Source organism: Zophobas morio, unplaced genomic scaffold, assembly GCF_036711695.1.
Source record: "Zophobas morio isolate AGI-343-1 ecotype UQ-CSIRO unplaced genomic scaffold, CSIRO_AGI_Zmor_V1 ptg000004l, whole genome shotgun sequence".
Lineage (NCBI taxonomy): Eukaryota > Metazoa > Arthropoda > Insecta > Coleoptera > Tenebrionidae > Zophobas > Zophobas morio.
Genome location: NW_026972109.1, coordinates 12,561,502 through 12,578,714, shown reverse-complemented (window position 1 = coordinate 12,578,714; position 17,213 = coordinate 12,561,502). Strand labels below are relative to the sequence as shown.

General features: G+C 36.0%; 1 protein-coding gene across 4 annotated transcripts; it reads left to right on the top strand.

The window, feature by feature from the left end:
- Window positions 1-377: 377 nt before the first annotated feature.
- Window positions 378-16,372, top strand: LOC135141779 (uncharacterized). Of its 4 annotated transcripts, none has more exons than XM_064073242.1 (4): window positions 378-536; window positions 1,276-1,360; window positions 14,250-14,573; window positions 15,518-16,372. In XM_064073242.1, exons 2-4 carry the CDS (start codon window positions 1,276-1,278, stop codon window positions 15,799-15,801), a joined length of 693 nt encoding a protein of 230 aa, XP_063929312.1. In that variant the 5' UTR covers window positions 378-536; the 3' UTR covers window positions 15,802-16,372. The 4 variants fall into 4 exon arrangements, with proteins under 4 accessions (XP_063929312.1, XP_063929304.1, XP_063929295.1 ...); XM_064073234.1 differs by lacking the exon at window positions 378-536 and adding an exon at window positions 1,064-1,222; XM_064073225.1 differs by lacking the exon at window positions 378-536 and having other exon boundaries at window positions 1,064-1,360.
- Window positions 16,373-17,213: the final 841 nt, after the last annotated feature.

The following is a 17,213-nucleotide window of genomic DNA, read 5'->3' as shown; positions in this document are numbered from 1 at the left end:
CCAATTTCGCCGTAGTAGTAATGATTGATATCGGATTCTTCACCTTCTACGAAAACAATCGTCCCCTTCGCGTTTGGTACTCAAAACTATCTTCCACACTTGAAGCAATGATGCGGTGCGAAAATTTGAGCCAATGAAAACGCAGCCGCGTTCACACCCACCAAATAACTCTGGGACATTTTTTTAACTATTTCAGTCTCTTAAACGACTGTGTTTTCGCATTTGTGTTTGTTTCTATCTCGTTCGTGTCGTTTATGATTGTTGGTTAATTTTTGCGACTGTTTTTGCGAAGTATTTGAGCTATTTTTTTGTGTTTGTGGAGTGTGATTTCGGCTTGTGGTACGCAAGTTTTCCGCCAGGGGATCAGTGTAAATATTTGAGATTCCGATCATACCAGAATCGCAGGTTTGACCGAAATGTCAAATTCTTTGCACGGTTATACTTGTTAGTGTATATAGCAGTGAAAAAAAAGGATAATTAGTCAGTTTTTCATCAGATAAGTGTGATTATTAAGTTCGTCACTAGTTTGCGTGAGGGTAAGTCGTGTTTCGAATGTTCCTGTTATTACACGTGATTAAAATTATTGATTTTTGGGGTGGAAAGTTGTTTTTGTGTTTGATTTCCCCCATGGAGTTGGTTTAGGGTTGTTCTGTAATAAAGGCGATCGATTTTGCGTTTTTCGATTTTTTTGCCTTGAATCCGCGTGTTGTTTATTAGTTTTCCTGTTGTTTTTTAACGGTAATCACAATAAACTAATCATTTTGATCGTTTTGTTTTGTTTTGGTCGCTGTCGGTGCCCCCGAACTGACAATAATGATTATTGTCGAATGGAATTCGAAATATTTTTATTATTGAGGTCACTGTTTTCCCCAATTTTTTTCCACGATTGTTAACCGTCTCACATTCCGTTGAATATTTCCATCGCAATTAATCTCATTACGGCGTATAAATAAAATAAACATAATTTAAGTCAGATAAATATTAAAATTGGAAAAAATTGCGAGATAAATTCGTTACATCACATTCCCTCCTTTAGTAAACAAAATTCCACGATAGCGCGGGCCCACCCTGTCGCTCATTTCGTCCAAACAAGTATTTTTATTCGATAAATTGAACGAATTCGTCGACTGTCTTGGGAAATTTTAATGCGTTGTGGTGGGTAACGGCGCGTTATTCCCTTTGTCGGAATTCCGAACAACATCTGCCTGCCATGTGCGACACGGTCTCGTGAAAATATCAGAAAAACCACCCTTTGTAATAATGGAATGGTTGCAGATGGAGGGCGGAGAATCCCCCTTGGAGGTGCTGTCGAGGGCCGCCACCATGGTCCAAGAAAACCAGAACGCGCTAGCCTCAGCAGGTGGGTGTACACTGAGAAAAGTGAACGCGATACTATATTTCAACGAAAAACTTTTTGTTTGTGTAATGGGGGCATTTCAGCTAAGGCAATTTTTGTTGCTTTATCTGAAAATGCCCCACCTCAAGCTAAACACTCATTCTTATTAAGTACTTCCTTATATATATTTTTTTAGCTTAAGCGCCTCACTTACAAGATAGCTTTAAATGTTCTAGAATTTTACTAATAAGCAACACAAGAAATTTGCCATTGCTATTACATTATTGTGGCTAAACGCCGCTAATTTAGCTTTCACAACTGTCCTTACAGTAGTTTGACAATCTTATTAGAACAACATTGAAATGGCATTCCTGTTTTACTAGTCGAATTGAAGTTAGTCTCGTCAAATTTTCGTTATTTCAATCCCCAAAAAAAATTTCCTTGATACCGGTGTTTGTAAGTCAACCGTTTTCCATATAATGGTTATCTGCTTAAAAAACGCGACCTATAACCTTCAGGAAAAATGCGGACGTAAATTTATCGACTAATGCAACGAAATTTATGTGGCGTCAAAAAAATTCAGTGTGACTTTAAAACTTTGGTAAGACACCAGTGATTCAGATACTACAGAACCTTAACTAAATGCGTTTATTCATCGATTCCAGAAAACATCTTTGCTTGCCTCGGAAAATTCATGATCATAACAGACTTTAAAACTTTGGTAAAACACCAATGACTCAGATATTACAGAACTTACGTTTATTCATCGATTCCAGAAAATTGATAACGCCGCCTCGAAAAATGCTTAGATACATATTTGTTCAAAAATGTGTCCCTAGTTACGACATTGCGTGAGTTTCAGTGATAGCTGTTATTTATTGAAAGTGCTTAAAAAAGTTATTATATACGCACTTTTTTTTATCGATTACTCGTCTAATTTCGTCAAATGGGGTAAAAATATGATTGATCAATGTTAAATTGTGCGTAACAGGATCAATATATTTATCCCCACCAGAAGATTGATGACGCAAATATAAATCTTTATCGAAACATTAACCCTGAAAACGCGTTAATAAAATTCTCTACCTTGCACAACTGTTTACAAGAGATGTCTGTGGAAAGAAAAACATGTAAATTTTCCTATGGCCATATCGGGTGATTTTTTAAATTTCCGCTCTAGTTGGCCATGACGCCTACGTCAGCCGTTTCAGTTGTTTAATTGCTGACGTACGCGTCATGGCCAACTAGCGCAGAAATTTAAAAATTCACATGGTGCATACATATCTACATCCACTGTTTGTTAGTATAACTATGAAAACTAGTTTTATAGCTAAATAAATATTAAAAATTATATAAATTAAATTATTTAAATTATGTGACGTGAATGTATCCTCTTCATTTAAATTTCTCTTTTCACAGTTTCCTTTGTCAGAAAGTTCCCACACTACTGGTTTATTAGCCTAAAATCTAAAAAAAAATAATAATAACAATGAAACTGATTTTTTTATTTACCACAAAATTTATAGAAAAAATACAGAATTCATGAAAAAAATTATAAAGTGGATATTTCGATTGTTACATTGCAAACATATTTATAGGTTTCTTGACTGATCATTATTGATCAACTTTCTTTCCATATTAATTAACCTTGTATCTTCTGCCGTCTCCGGGGTCACAATGATGAGAAAATATGGACATATTTGCATCAAATAAGACGGCTATTTCATCTAAAAATAATTTAAATTAGGTCAGATTCATTCATTCAGATAGTCTCGATTCATTCCCATAGTACTCATTTAGGTGTAGAATTTTTTCCATTTTCTGCAGTTCCGTCCAGTTAAACTATAGCCTGTGCATAGTCATAGTGCAAATCTTACAAATTACGGTAGACCACAACTTTGCAGCATTATCGTTTCTATATTTATCTACAGAAGTGTTTTGTTATTAAATTTAAGGTAGTCCCATGTAAACAATGGTTTTAGTAAATTGTTGATGTGGAATAACAATAATAAACAAGGAGCCGAGGACAGAACCTTGAGGCACATCATATTTTACTGAAACCTTGCTAGAAAAAAGTCATTATAAAATGTAAGGTAACCATTGCTGTGGAATACGTTGAAAATGACGTATCAGTAAAACATATATTAATTATTTTTATTATTTCTGTATGCACCTCCCCTAGGCGCCTCTTTTCTCCGTGTCGGCAGGTGGCGATTCCGCCAATTAGTCTGAATTTTTCACTGTCAATGGCACGGTTTGTTGATTGTTCACAGTGTGTGGATATTAAAATTGGCGCACTCACTCGTGTTGTATGAAATTATCAAGTCGTGGCCGTTACGGTGCCGCTTTAGAGGTCTTCGCCGTCTTGTACAGCAAGTTTGATAAGATGTGCGCTTTCGAGCCGTTCAAAAATAAAATCTGTTGTTCGAGAGTCTCCTTTTTGCCAAATACTTTTGCAGATGAATAGAGGATGATAATCTGTTCTTCGGTGGAGTGATGCCAACGATTTTGAAAATCTAGCTCAATGCGCATAGTTTCTTAATTACGTATGCACAGGGTGATCCAATATGTGTTGGCACTCGACGATGCGCTATATTGGAGATTAGTTGTTATTGCGTTCCGGGCGTGTTTGAGTGGTGTCGGAATGCTTTTCCGGGGAGCTTGGAGTGGCTTTTTCTGCGCTTTTTTTCTAAGTATTTGTATGTGTTTTATTAGAAGCGACTTCAACTTTGTTCTTTAATTAAGTATTTTGGCAACGAGAAGCACTATTGAATGTTAGGAATTCGTTGACGGTGGAAAATATGTCTTTGGCATTAGCTGTGAGGTTTTAAGTAACGAGAAGCTATCATTTGCGTTCATTGCACGTAAGTGAATAGTTGAGACTGAAATAATTTAGGGAAAAATTCCGGAGATTTTTTTGCTTGGGCGGCGTGGACGCAAAGAAAAACTTTTATTTTATTTTGAGGATTACAGGTGATTTACACGTACAGTGAAAAATTGGCTTTTAGTTATTCTAATTTGAAAGTCGTTCAAATGTGCACGTATTTATAGAAATATGACAGTTATTAAAAACGATTTTGAGTGATCCCACGACATGATTTCACTAAACGGTGTGACAAAAAAATCTTTGTGAGCGCTTCACGGGTTAATTGTTGCTGACATAAAGTACACCGGATTCATTTTTTTTAATAAACAATTTTAATTTTAGTGTTCCCAACACACTTAGTAGTTACGTTTTTAGGTTATGCTTGAAATAGACAATACAAACAAAAATAGCATCCGAGTACGAGTACTGACAACCGCAAATGTACAAATTGTCAATTTACTTAACTCACTTTAAAATAAACTCTTATATAATTTTAACATTTGGCTGTTTTTACTGAAAAATGTGTACGATTTGGACTTCAGGGCTTCCAAGTCAATTAAAGTTAAGTCACTTTTTTGTTCTATATCGACGTCATTCAAAGAGATAGTTGTGAGGGAAAAGTTTTCTATTAATTCTCAATAGGGACCACTCGAAATACTGTTTTGACCAGCGGCCCAGGTGGTTTGCAACGGTTTGAAACAGGTTCGTCTGTAGCGTCTTTGTTTGATCCAATTTCACCGTTAATATAGTTGGAATCGAACTGAAACTGGCAAAACTCGACTTTAATGTTTAATTGTTCAAATTATTGCATTTCGACCTCCGACCATGACGTAAGTTTGCACAGAACAAAATTGCCAATTCTGATTTTATAACTTTTTTTCCGATACCAGGGTATTATGTATCTAACGAATAATTTTTTAATGGGATTTAACAAGCGTTCATTCCATGAAAATGTTCCAAATTACGTCATAATTGTCTTCAACAAGCGAACTAGCCATGTAGTCACTTTCTTTTTTGATTTGGAACCAAAATTTCTCGCCTTCTCAATGCGTAACTTTTTTCTAATCGAAAATATGTCATTGTTACTTAGACTTTGGCATTGCTATAATTGTTTACAACACACTCATTAAAATGATAAAAAACAACGTTGTGTGCAATTTTGAATGCGGTTTAATTATCTACACGTGAAGTAAACAACAACAGAAAACACTTCGTATTTTTTTATAAAGTGTGATTATAAATGTTATGGTATCATTGTGTCTAATTTTGCGTTAAATTATAAAATTTGTCACCGGTGCATAAATTTGACATTTGTCATACTTGTGTCATGTGCTTTATCAGAAGGAAACGTTAATACCCATTTTTATTGTGGATTTTAAGCGTGTCATGAAAAATTAGTACAATATATCGACAGTCGTATGACTAAGATTTCAACATTCGAAATTTTATTTGTTTTTCAAGAGTTTTCCTTACTTGGACTTTCTTCGTCCAAATTTCGGAATAAAAGAAAACGCCGACTTTGTGGTCGAAGGATCTCCACTTTGAAATAATTGCTCAATCGGACTTTTACAATCCTTATGACTAACGACAAAAATATCATTAACAAAGCATCTAAGCGTAAACACAAAGACCGAAACCAAGCCATCAAATTTTAACTATCTGAGTGTAATTTAAATAAAATTTCCATCCAACGTGTTTTCACATAACTTACGTTCGTCAACACGAAATGAATCCATTATGGTAATATTTTCATTGTTTGCTTAACAATAAAGCGGCACTTAAAATATTTTTGTAAAATTGCTGTTGGTATAAACATTTGGGCCAGTTGTGTACACAGAGTGGGTATAAAATCGCATGGTTCATAAAAATTTTATTCTTGGAGATCATGGACAAAAGCCACAACAGACCCGAGTTTGATAAATTGGCAGGTTCAGTTTCTGTTATCTAAATTAACTTGGCCGTGATATGGCGGCCTCTGAATGTTTTTAGTGGATCGATTATCATTTTCTCTTCTAATTTTGGCAGATGCGGTCCGAAGTTTACAGAAATATCTATTTTGTAATAATTTGGAGAGAGCAAATAGTAAAATTATTTCGGAGTCGTAAATTATGTTGGACTTTTTTTGGCTTGTCAGGAGACATAGATGTACAGGGTGGGGCAAAAGCTATAAGTTTGCCCTCTAGCGCCAAAAATTTTATTCGCACGCCATCGCTTTCCCGTTTGGAGTCAAATGGGCAGTTCTAGTATCCATTTAAGTAGAAACCACCATTACCAGCGACCACTCGATCGGAATTTTCTCCTCCTCATTACCAACCTCACGCCACAGCTCCGATCGCATTCCTATCAATCTCTTAATTACGCCTGGTACATAAAGCACGACTTACCGAAATGAATCACGAGACGTCTCGCTATTATTTATCGTCGAGCAGCACGATGGAATTCGACAAATACACGGTATGGGTACTCCCGAGCTAAGGTCGATTTTCGAGCGTCCCGCGATGGTGTGAAGCAAGAATTTCAGCCCAGCAAGATGGTATGCGGTCCGGTTGCCGTTTCAGAGATAAGAAAACTAGGAACATCCGACGAGATCACGACTTTAATGATGTGGATGGAACAAAGCGTCCTTAAAGAAGACGAAAAGATAGAAAAGGATAATGGCCAACGAGGACCGGATTATCCGATTCCGGTGGAAGAATGCCGCCGGACCTTCCCGAAAACGCTTGGAATTTTTCTTAAATGCGATCGATGCGGGGAGATTATTTTGCAGCGGAATTTTTATGGGCGATGATTGTCACGAAAATCGCGTCGATCATTCGAGGGAAAAATGCGAAATATGTGCAGCGTGGCGTTTTTGCGAGGAAATTGTAAAAAAGGTGTTATTAACATTCCTTGGCAAGGTTTAATGGTGCGCGGGGATTAATCTGTTCCGACAAATTTCTGTCATTAGGGATTGTTTCGACGGTTAATGTGGAATTAAAATTAGCGGGAATTAATTACCAGCTGGAATTGAACGCATCAACGGCGGCGTTAGATTTTACAACAGGAAAGGAGTAGATCTGGCAGAAAAGACCAAAAACAGTCTACAGTCCAGCTTAAAAAAATTTAAACAACGATTATTGAATTACTAATGGATAATTATCGGGAAATATTAACAACAGTTCTAACGTTTATAAATTAAAATTATAATTATGTATTAACTTCAACTAGGTATAGTTTAAATTTATTTAAAAATATTACAATTATATAGCTTCACAAACAGTAAATTTAAAATAACCGTAAATTAAAAAAATTATCCTGTGATATATGATATTAATAGAGATTCTATATAATTAAAGTTACAGGACAAAATCTGTGGGTTCTCAGCAATTTAATTGTGGCTTTGTATTCCAAAATTTGGACACAGGTTTGTTGTTTCAAAGTTTCTTGGTCTCAGACGACACTCTTAACATTTTACCAGTGACTGCTGACAGTGTGGATTCACAAAAAATCGTCACTTTTTTTTAATTTATCTGAATTTTTAACTATAAAATTGAGAAAAAATCCTCTGCAAAGTTCAATATTTATTACTTTTGATACGCTTTATTCGCTTTTGTATTTTGTCAAAGCCTTTTTCTACATAACATTCTTCCGATATATAAACAAACGCTTGAAGTTGAGTCTTGTTGTTGTTGAGAGGCCATTTTTTCCCGTTGGTTGTCTGTTTTTAATATATTTTACATTGTCCGTACCTGTCCAGTTTGCACAATCCCTTGCAATTTGCGCTCCCACGGGGAAGTTCTGTCCTTTGACCAATTTGTATTTATAATTTTATAGAATGAAGGTTAAGCATATTTAATTACGGTTAATGTTAGTTAATTTACCGGAATTACAATTAATTCTGAATTAACCGATTTTGCTATGAAGAAAGTATACCGGGTGTCTGGAAAATTGTGGATTAACTCGTCAGTACGTTATGTAAGGGGGTTTCGGGAGTCTCAAAAAATAATTAAAAAATTCTTTATGATGTAGATTACGAAAAAAAGGTAATTTTATAAAAGTAAAATTGGCAACACAGCACGCATCTAATGCGTGAATACCTCCGGCTTACTTTCTAATTTCTTAGTAACGATAGTGACTGAAATCCACTTTTTTTAGGACAATAAACATAAACCTATTTTAGCAGCTCCTAGTGCCGCCCACCCACCCTCTTTTTTCTTAGGGGGTATGTCATTTGTCAAAATCAGTCTTATCCTAGCTAGTAACTGCCAAGATAAAACTGATTTTGGCAAATACATCTATATATATAAAAATGGATGTTGGTATATATATCTGTGATCGATAGACTCCGAAATCGTTTGACCGATCACCATGAAATTTGGCACATGTAAGTGGTTTTTCATGGAGAAGGTTTTTGTGGTATCCGCTTTGCTGTAACTAGCCACTAGATGGCGCTACAGCACATCAACTTCTACACCGTTCAACCGATTCTCATAAAAATTGGTACACGTTGGCATTTGACTATGGAGAATATTTTCGCCCTATCCATTTTGCTGTAACTCGCCACTAGATGGCGCTGCAACACATCAACTTCTGTACCAATCAACCGATCCTCATGAAAATTGATATACGTTAGTATTTGACCATGGAGAATATTTTCGCGCTATCGATTTTGCTGTAACTTGCCACTAGATGGCACTGCAGCACATCAACCTCTCTGTCAAAGTATTATGAACTTAGTGAATCAGCGGCACCCATATATCTAATACTACTATATTGCTATCAGGCCTCAAAAGAGTCCGAAAACACAACGGCAGAGCAATATATCGGACCTCTTTGTCTCTTTATAATACCAAACAGTACTGCTCATAGACTCGTGCTTGCTTGATTTTTAGTCGATAACGTGACTAGATGTGTTTTGACATTTCATACGTTCGCTTCTATTTTGTGTACGTGCGCACAGACCCTCGGTACTTTTCTAGACAGAAAACAATATCTTCCGTCTCCCTTTGTCCGTGAACACCGTTTCTATGTTACTTCTGAAGAGGTCGCAAGTATTAGATATATGGCGGCACCAATGACAACATTGTTTTCGTTGGTATTACAACAAAAATCGTATTAACCGCAAAAGAAAATAATTAGTGATGTTCACTGTCTACAATCCTCAGTAATAACAAAGAGTGAATTACTAGAGATTATTAAAAATGCCACCCAAAAAATCAAACTGATTCCGCCATAGAAATAATATTATATGGAAATAACTTAGAGAGAGACGCGCGTTGTCAACACAGTGGGACAGAGATAGGGCTCTCTGGGTGGCAAAACATTGACGCGAAACTGCAGAGCACTGTTTCTGGAGGTTTCTTTCGTGCTGTCTCATGGTGTTTGAAGGTATATTTTTGCAAATTTACGTTTTTTAAGCTCAAGTTACCTTATTTAAATGTCTACAGTCTTCTTAAGTTGTATTTTATCGGAGTATTTGTTAAGCATCGTGAAATCGTGTTGTGCGTATAATTGCATAGAACGTGCAAAGACAGCAATCCTGTTTCATTTCATAGGTAATAATCACATACACAGACGAAGGATTTCGTAAATAATTTAAAAAATTTGTTAGATTCCCTAAACGTTCCGAGTTACGAAAAAAACGGTTTATTGCTACAAAAAGAGGGAATTTCATATTTATTGATTATTGTTTTAGTTATTTGTACGTGGATTTAGAAAATAAATTTTAGTAGAAAATTCCACACAATTTAATATGTTTAATTTAATTAGGCACCCTGTCACTTTTATCGAAAGTTTAGTTATTTTTATCCTAAAAATTTCAGAATTACCAATGAACGTACACTACAAGATTAGTTAACTTTAGAAGATTACTGTACTAACTGAATTCGTAATATATTGTAGATTCTCTATACATTTCATTTTATTAAAAGACTATCTCCACCACTTAACATGATTTTTGTTGTTTCACATTACACATAATTTTAATGTAAACTGTAAAAATATAGTTTTCATTAACAGACGTTTGTTATAATTGATTGTTTGTACAAATTTGTAAGAAAACGTATTAATTCCCGTTCAAATGAAGCGTTTCTTGCCACCCAGCACGTGATACGTGGTCAGCCGTCCTTTCCCCACTGATGCATAACCGCTCTAGCTATTTCTTTCTTATGTTGATTACACTCGCTCGCGTATGGAAACGTATACAAGGCTCCATCCATTCCTTTATTAGATTAATGGATTCCGCGCATTCCAATGGTTCCTACTGATTTGCTCCTTACATTCAAACGACTACAGTTTCCTGTGCGTCTTGCTTTCGCGATGACAATCAACAAAGCCCAAGGGCAGTTTCTGCGCGTTGCCGGATTAAATTTAGGAAATCCATGTTTTTCGCATGGTCAACTGTATGTTGCTTGCTCCAGAGTAGGAACGCCAAAAACTCTGTACGTCTATACACCAAATCGAAAAACCAAAAATATTGTTTACCCACTAGCGTTACGATAGATGTTAGTATTGATTAAAATGTGTTCAAGTTGTTTCAGTTATATAGCGAATACAATAGTAAAAAATTTTGTTCATTCACGTGAATTACTAATACAAAAATGTGTACATTATATATACTAATGAAAATAGATGGAATAGCATCAATATGAGTTATCTTATTATTCAGTTTTCTACAACGCATTCTGCGCTCCAGACCATACATTTATATCCACATACGAGTATATACAAAGTAAATATATACACAAGCAGGACAACGTCTGCCGGGTTCCGCTAGTATCCTTTAATAAAAGAGAGGGTGGGCGGGCGGGGTTAGTACTTCCTAATCTAAAACCGATTTGGGTAAATGACATACCCTCTAAGAAAAGAGATAGTGGGTGGGGCTAGTTCCTGCTAAGATAAGAGTGATTTTAGCAAATGAGATACCCTCTAAGAGGGGGCGGGTGGGTGGGGTTAGTACCTGTTAAGATAAAACTGATTTTGGCAAATCATATATCCTCTAAGAAAAGAGAGGGCGGGTGGGTGGGGCTAGTACTTGTTAGGATAAGACTGATTTTAGCGAATGACGTATGCTCTGAGAAATGTAATTAAATTTTTATCAGAAAAGACACTAGAGGCTCCAAAACACTTTCAAATTCTCTCCAAACAGGAATATCTAGAATATCAAGATTGTTTTAAATTTTTCAAAAAAAAACGGGGTCCCAAAATTAACTCAAAAACAGGTCAGGTGAAATTTTTACAAAAATAGTAAAATTTTTATATTTATCCGAAAATAAAACACCAGCAGGCGACCTAAAATTAACTGTGAACATTTTAAACGTAGTTTTGAAAACTTTTACTCGATTTTTGCTGATTTGTACTTTCGCTTTATATCAGGCAAAGATTGTTGTCAAATGAAATTTTATCAAATTATTACAAAAATAACACAACCATATCTTTGTACATTCTAACTGAAATGGTAATTAAACATGGTCATGAACCAGAGAAATTTTAACTAAAAGTTTTATTACTAGTTATTGTGATAATGAATGCGTTATTTAATTGTTAAACGTAGCAAAATAACCAATTTTAAAATCATCGTAACTCCACCAAAAAGTGAAAACGATTTTTTTACTATTTTTCCCAAACTCACCAGTTGATTGTTAAGAGTGTAGCGGAAAGTTAATCCGTCATTTTCCAAACACCCGGTATAATTTAAGAAATTAACACACTACTCAGACAATGCATTTTGAGTTTTTTTACACAGTTGTGTACCTACATATTTTTCATTTGTTTGAAATACCTTCAACAAAATTTATAAAGTGATTAATTTACTTTCTCATTGTATATTTACACAGTAGCATAATATTTGCGGTTGATTAAATTTTTTTACCTATTTTTTTTAATGAACTTCAAAGCTTTTTTCCCGTAAATCTGAAAAATTTTATAATACCACATACACTTTCGGCCAGAAAATCTTGGGCAGTATTTTTCTGTCATTTAAAAAAACACGATGTAGTCTATTCTTTATTGTCATAATGATTGACACTTTTAAAAAATAAATTTTGACATACATCATCATCCACATTCCAGTCTACGTCAAAATGACAAACATGGCTAATTTAAGGTTATAAATACGTAAAGACTGTTTTAGAACTTATGTCACTGGCATGACAGAACTGCCCAAGATTTTGTGGCCGAAACTGTACTATTTTATTCAAAAAATATTAGGCACTGTCATTCTATCATTTATGACAAATCATATGTGATTCAAGCTTTAGTGTCATTTTGACACTTTTCAAAAATCTATTTTATCAAACGATGGCTTTGATATTATTAATATCCGACAGTTACGACATTAGTAAATGACAACTGCCCAATATTTTTTGAATAAAACTGTACATAGCTTCTAAGTTCAAAAAAAAAGAAGGCAAACATTGCTTCTAATTAATTTGTTCGATAAAATAAGGTTTTCAGCACATTCTTGCCATACATTCGAAAACAATAGTCACTAAAATTAAGTGACGACAAAATACCTACATAAAAATTTGCATACACTTTGAAATGTGTATTTTTGACATTGTATGACCTTGATGGTACCAGTGGTACTGTCTTTCGTAATAATTAATAGGCGGTAATTAATTTAAAATTAATAATCATTTTGTTAGTTTTCAACATAAATGGTACTTCCTCCAGAAATGCGTGCTTCCAATAGAGTTCCTAGCGATAATAATGACAGTAAACAATAGAAATTGACAGATGTTGAAAAAAACGAGTGAATGAATCTTGTGTTTCGATTTTTTGCTGCAGACGCTTCATATGGTTGGTATAGTTAATAACTCTCCTCTGCCGATTCCGGTCCCCTCGTCTACCTACTTAGCACGAAAAGCCAATGGGCGGACCACTCCATTCCGATGATATCGTTAGTATTTTGACACCTTCGCCTAGCGGCCATTTACCTTTCCATTTGTCGTATTTTTAGACAATGCAAAATTCTGCAAACTCACAGTCGTACTGACCCGAGCCGAGTTGATTTTGTTTTCGTCCGATGGGTCCCCGCTCCGGTGCTTTTTTCTCTTGAAACGTAACTGGAACAATTCCGCGTTTTATGCAATAAACTTGAGCAAAACCGAGATGTAGTCAGCAGGATTGCGACCGAACCAGTGCTGAGATAATGAGATCATTTTTGCATCATTTCTTTCTGTGAAATCGTACCGATCGTCGGTGGCGTCACAAAAATTCCTGATGCGGTATCGAAACCCGGCCTAATAACCGACCTTGCTGTATTTACTACTTCATTATAACCCCAAGTGCCATCAAAGAGTCACCACGTCGGTAGTCCCTCGCGTTCCTCGCCGGTACCACCGCCGTCGACGACGTGGTCGAAGATTAATCGAGCGCGAAGCCGATTCTGGTGGTACCAGATAAAACAAAAAACACCGAACCGGTCAAAAAGAGCGCCAGGGGAAAAGGGGCCTTATAGCCGCAGTGCGACGGTCGCTCCGTTCTGGATGAATAAAAAAACTAATTACGTATACCTGAAAGTCTCTACCTGCGAGATTCTTATGAATGAAGGCTGGTTTACTATTCCTCCGGCTGTCGCACAATGGCTTTCGGTGTGTGTACACAATGGGATGTGTGAATTGAGTGCTGAGTGACCTTTGACGTGTGTTTTTTTTATTATCGTTGACGGGGAGGGTGGTACCATGGAGTTTTCGGCGTTCGTCAAGGAATTGGTTAAGGCGTCTCAGGCTACGCAGAGCGAGGAAGTGCCGAAACGCGTCTTTTGGCAACCGTGGCTGGACGAAGGTAACTTGGGCTAGTACTTAAAGTCGTGACCCCTTGCTTCCGTCCGAATAACCGCCGCTGATTACCGGATGTTAGCCATCATGTGTCGTTACTACGACGCGGCCTTGGCGTAGGTCGCTGCGGGAAGAGGGGCACTTCCTACAAGCATCGATTCAACAAAATCAGTACTCCCGTTAACTTCCACATTTAGAAAGTTTTGCGAAAAAGTATTAACACCAAATTTACTAGTAGTACCCATACCAGTACGTTGCGTTATTTAACGAACTCCTTTTTCTTCCGCAGAGGAGTCCTCGAAACAGTCCACCAACAAGCAGCTCCCCACCACAAAATGGAAAAGGGATCGTCGCTCCCGACTTCCGGAGTACTCCCGGAAGTCCGATCCGAAAATCGCCGAAACTTTCGGAACAGAACCTCCGAGTCCGACGACGGAAGGGCCGAATCATCCATCGACCAATGGTCAAGACAACGCTCCGCTTGATATGAGCGTCAGACAGAGGGGGTTGCCACCATCTTATTCGCAGACGATTAACAACCCGGGTTATCGATCCAGCTATAGGCCGTCTGTTATTCAGAACAACGCTCCTAATAGAGAGGATTTGCCTCCCGGTTAGTATATTTTCTTTGTTTGGGATTGCGGTTATTTTTAAAAGGGTTACCACATCCGAAGATAACACGCAAAATGTTGGGCGATAATGCGGAATAGTAATGGGTTGTTATCGCCAAGGTGAAAAATTTGCACAGTTTTAAAATTTGATGGTTCCCAAGTTTGCGTGGATGGGTTTTTATGACACTGTGTACAAGATTTCTCTTACTTTTTTGAAGTTTTACGTCAAGGCGAATTTGCGATTGTGTCAGTGTTAAAATAAAGAACACCTTTTATTTTAAAACGGGTTCTCAAAGGACTCGCCTTTTACTTCGTGCCAATAATGAAAGCGTTTCTGGGACTTCAAATTCTAGGACGCAGTAACGTTTTAATGTTATATTACGAACATCAAAATTAATTGAAGTTTCAGCAAAAACTTGTTGAATACTCTGACATGCACTATGTATTAGTCACGCCTCAGGGAAGTACTGTCTAAACTGTTTTAACCAATTTTTAATTACAGCTCAAGTAATTTGCGCAGTAATGAATATTTTGCCACTTCACTGCCAGACGTTTTATAATTGAACTTGTTACTTCAATTGTTACGTATTTAATTATCGCATTAGCACCAATTGTCACTTCTGTTTTTTGTATGTGCAGTAAGAGTGATTATGTAAACTCGAACAAGCACTCTTAAAAACAAGGTGAGTTCTAATTACACCGCATTTTCCAAAAACCAAATTTATTTCGTTGGTTATGTTGATTATACACATACACAAAACGCCGCAGCGTACTAGTATCAGATCGTAAACCCAAAATAACTATACTGACGAGATCGGTTGAACGACACTTACCATTCTTATATAAGCAGTTTACCAATGTAATTGGAGTACTCGACTTTTAAATTAAAGAAGAAACCTAAATAAAAGTAATCCAATAAACCACCTAATGAAACATTTTGTTACAGGCATTTCAATGTGCGACCCCATCATCGACGAACATTTCCGTCGTTCTCTCGGCAACGACTACTTAACCCTCTTTTCCAACAACAACGTTTCCAAAGAACCGATTCCAGTGAAACCTCCCCCGAAAGCACCGACGACGAACGTGATCGAATTGATGGACACTGCTGGTCTATCGGTGGACGATCATTTCGCTAAAGCGTTGGGGGACACATGGGTAAAGCTGAACAAAAAAGAACAAGAAATAAAAAACGGCACCAGTGATAACCACAGTATAGTTACGATCTAATGACTTGTTTGTGTATTTGATGTTTCAATGTACGGTGTTAAGTGTAACTTTATCGAAATAATGTACAAATGTATGTTAGAAGTAGGTGTAATTGTACCGAAGGTCGCGAAATAGCATACAGAGATTGAGGTTAGTTTCGGTTTTCATTCAGGGATCGAATGACGTTTTTATTAGTGTGTTAAGTTACGTTAATTTTTTTATTGAGAGCACAACCTGACAAAGGCTGCCTTCCAATTAACCAGTTATGATTCCTTAAGTTCCATTGTAAATAGTGGACTGTCTTGTATATAGGTTCTGTAAATACAAAATGATTATTTAGTTCGATGTAGAGGTATTTATGAGTTAGATTACTTTGTTGCTTAGTTTTAAAGTTCGCAGTGTTACTATGGTATACGTAAGAATGCAGCAAAATGTGTTTATAGCCTGAACTCACTTCACTCCAGGCATGAAGCTTTCATGTCTTATAATTGGAATGTGAAAAGTACAAAGTACTGATTTCCTATAATGCCTAACTTCAGTGACACAATTAGTAATGGTTAACATTGTTCTAATAAAAATATTCTTCTGATAACTGGTGGTTTTCTCTTTTCCTCAACTTCTTAATCAGATGGAAACAAATCCACAAGTGTCATTTCAATATTTATATCTATAAATGGAAAAATACTTAAAATTAACCTATATTTGTATAAAATTGGAACTAAAGCTGATAGAATAAATGAAAAAGAAATAAATTACATGAAAAAGAAGTTCACTTAAGCGATAATTCAATAAACCATCCAGATAATGTATTAAGAACTTCAAATCAGCATTTATGTTTCACAAAAATTTTTTTTATGACAAAGGATACAGGGATTCAAAATTAATATCTGATTACTTACCGTTAGTGCCGTTGGTAAAAGAAATCTCTCACGACTATGAAAGATCTACTAGAAAAGTTGTAATTGTATATGAAAATAAATATTATTTCATTGGCTCTCCTAATTTTCAAACACAGCAATCTGGAAACATTTATGAGTTAGGAGTATCGTACACAGGACGTACGTTTGTATTTTATGATAATTATTATTAACTACCAGGGGCGGCTCATGACTTGAAAAATTGATGAGGCACAGCACAAAACGCTCTAAAATATAAATAAATCAAGTTTACTTAAATATTTTCTATTTAGTCAAATAAACAAATTTGTAAACTCATTTAACTGTCCACAAAGAACCAACGTGAAGGTGTAAGGAGGTCTTGCAAGGAAAGGATGAGAATGACAGGACAAAAGGAAAGGGAAGCGTGGTCAGAAAAAACTAATATAACTTCTAACAAAAAACAAAATTAAAATAAACTTTAAAGGAAACATATCGAAAAAGATCAAATACAACATAAAATAAAGCTAATTTGATTTATAACAAAAAACAAAATGA

What these genes read in the sequence shown, in the direction of transcription:
- LOC135141779 (XM_064073216.1), top strand. Translation starts at nt 13,865, where the DNA reads ATGGAGTTTTCGGCGTTCGTCAAGGAATTGGTTAAGGCGTCTCAGGCT. An exon ending in GCAACCGTGGCTGGACGAAG is followed by an intron (nt 13,968 to 14,249) that starts GTAACTTGGGCT and finishes TTTCTTCCGCAG; the next exon opens with AGGAGTCCTCGAAACAGTCC. An exon ending in TAGAGAGGATTTGCCTCCCG is followed by an intron (nt 14,574 to 15,517) that starts GTTAGTATATTT and finishes ATTTTGTTACAG; the next exon opens with GCATTTCAATGTGCGACCCC.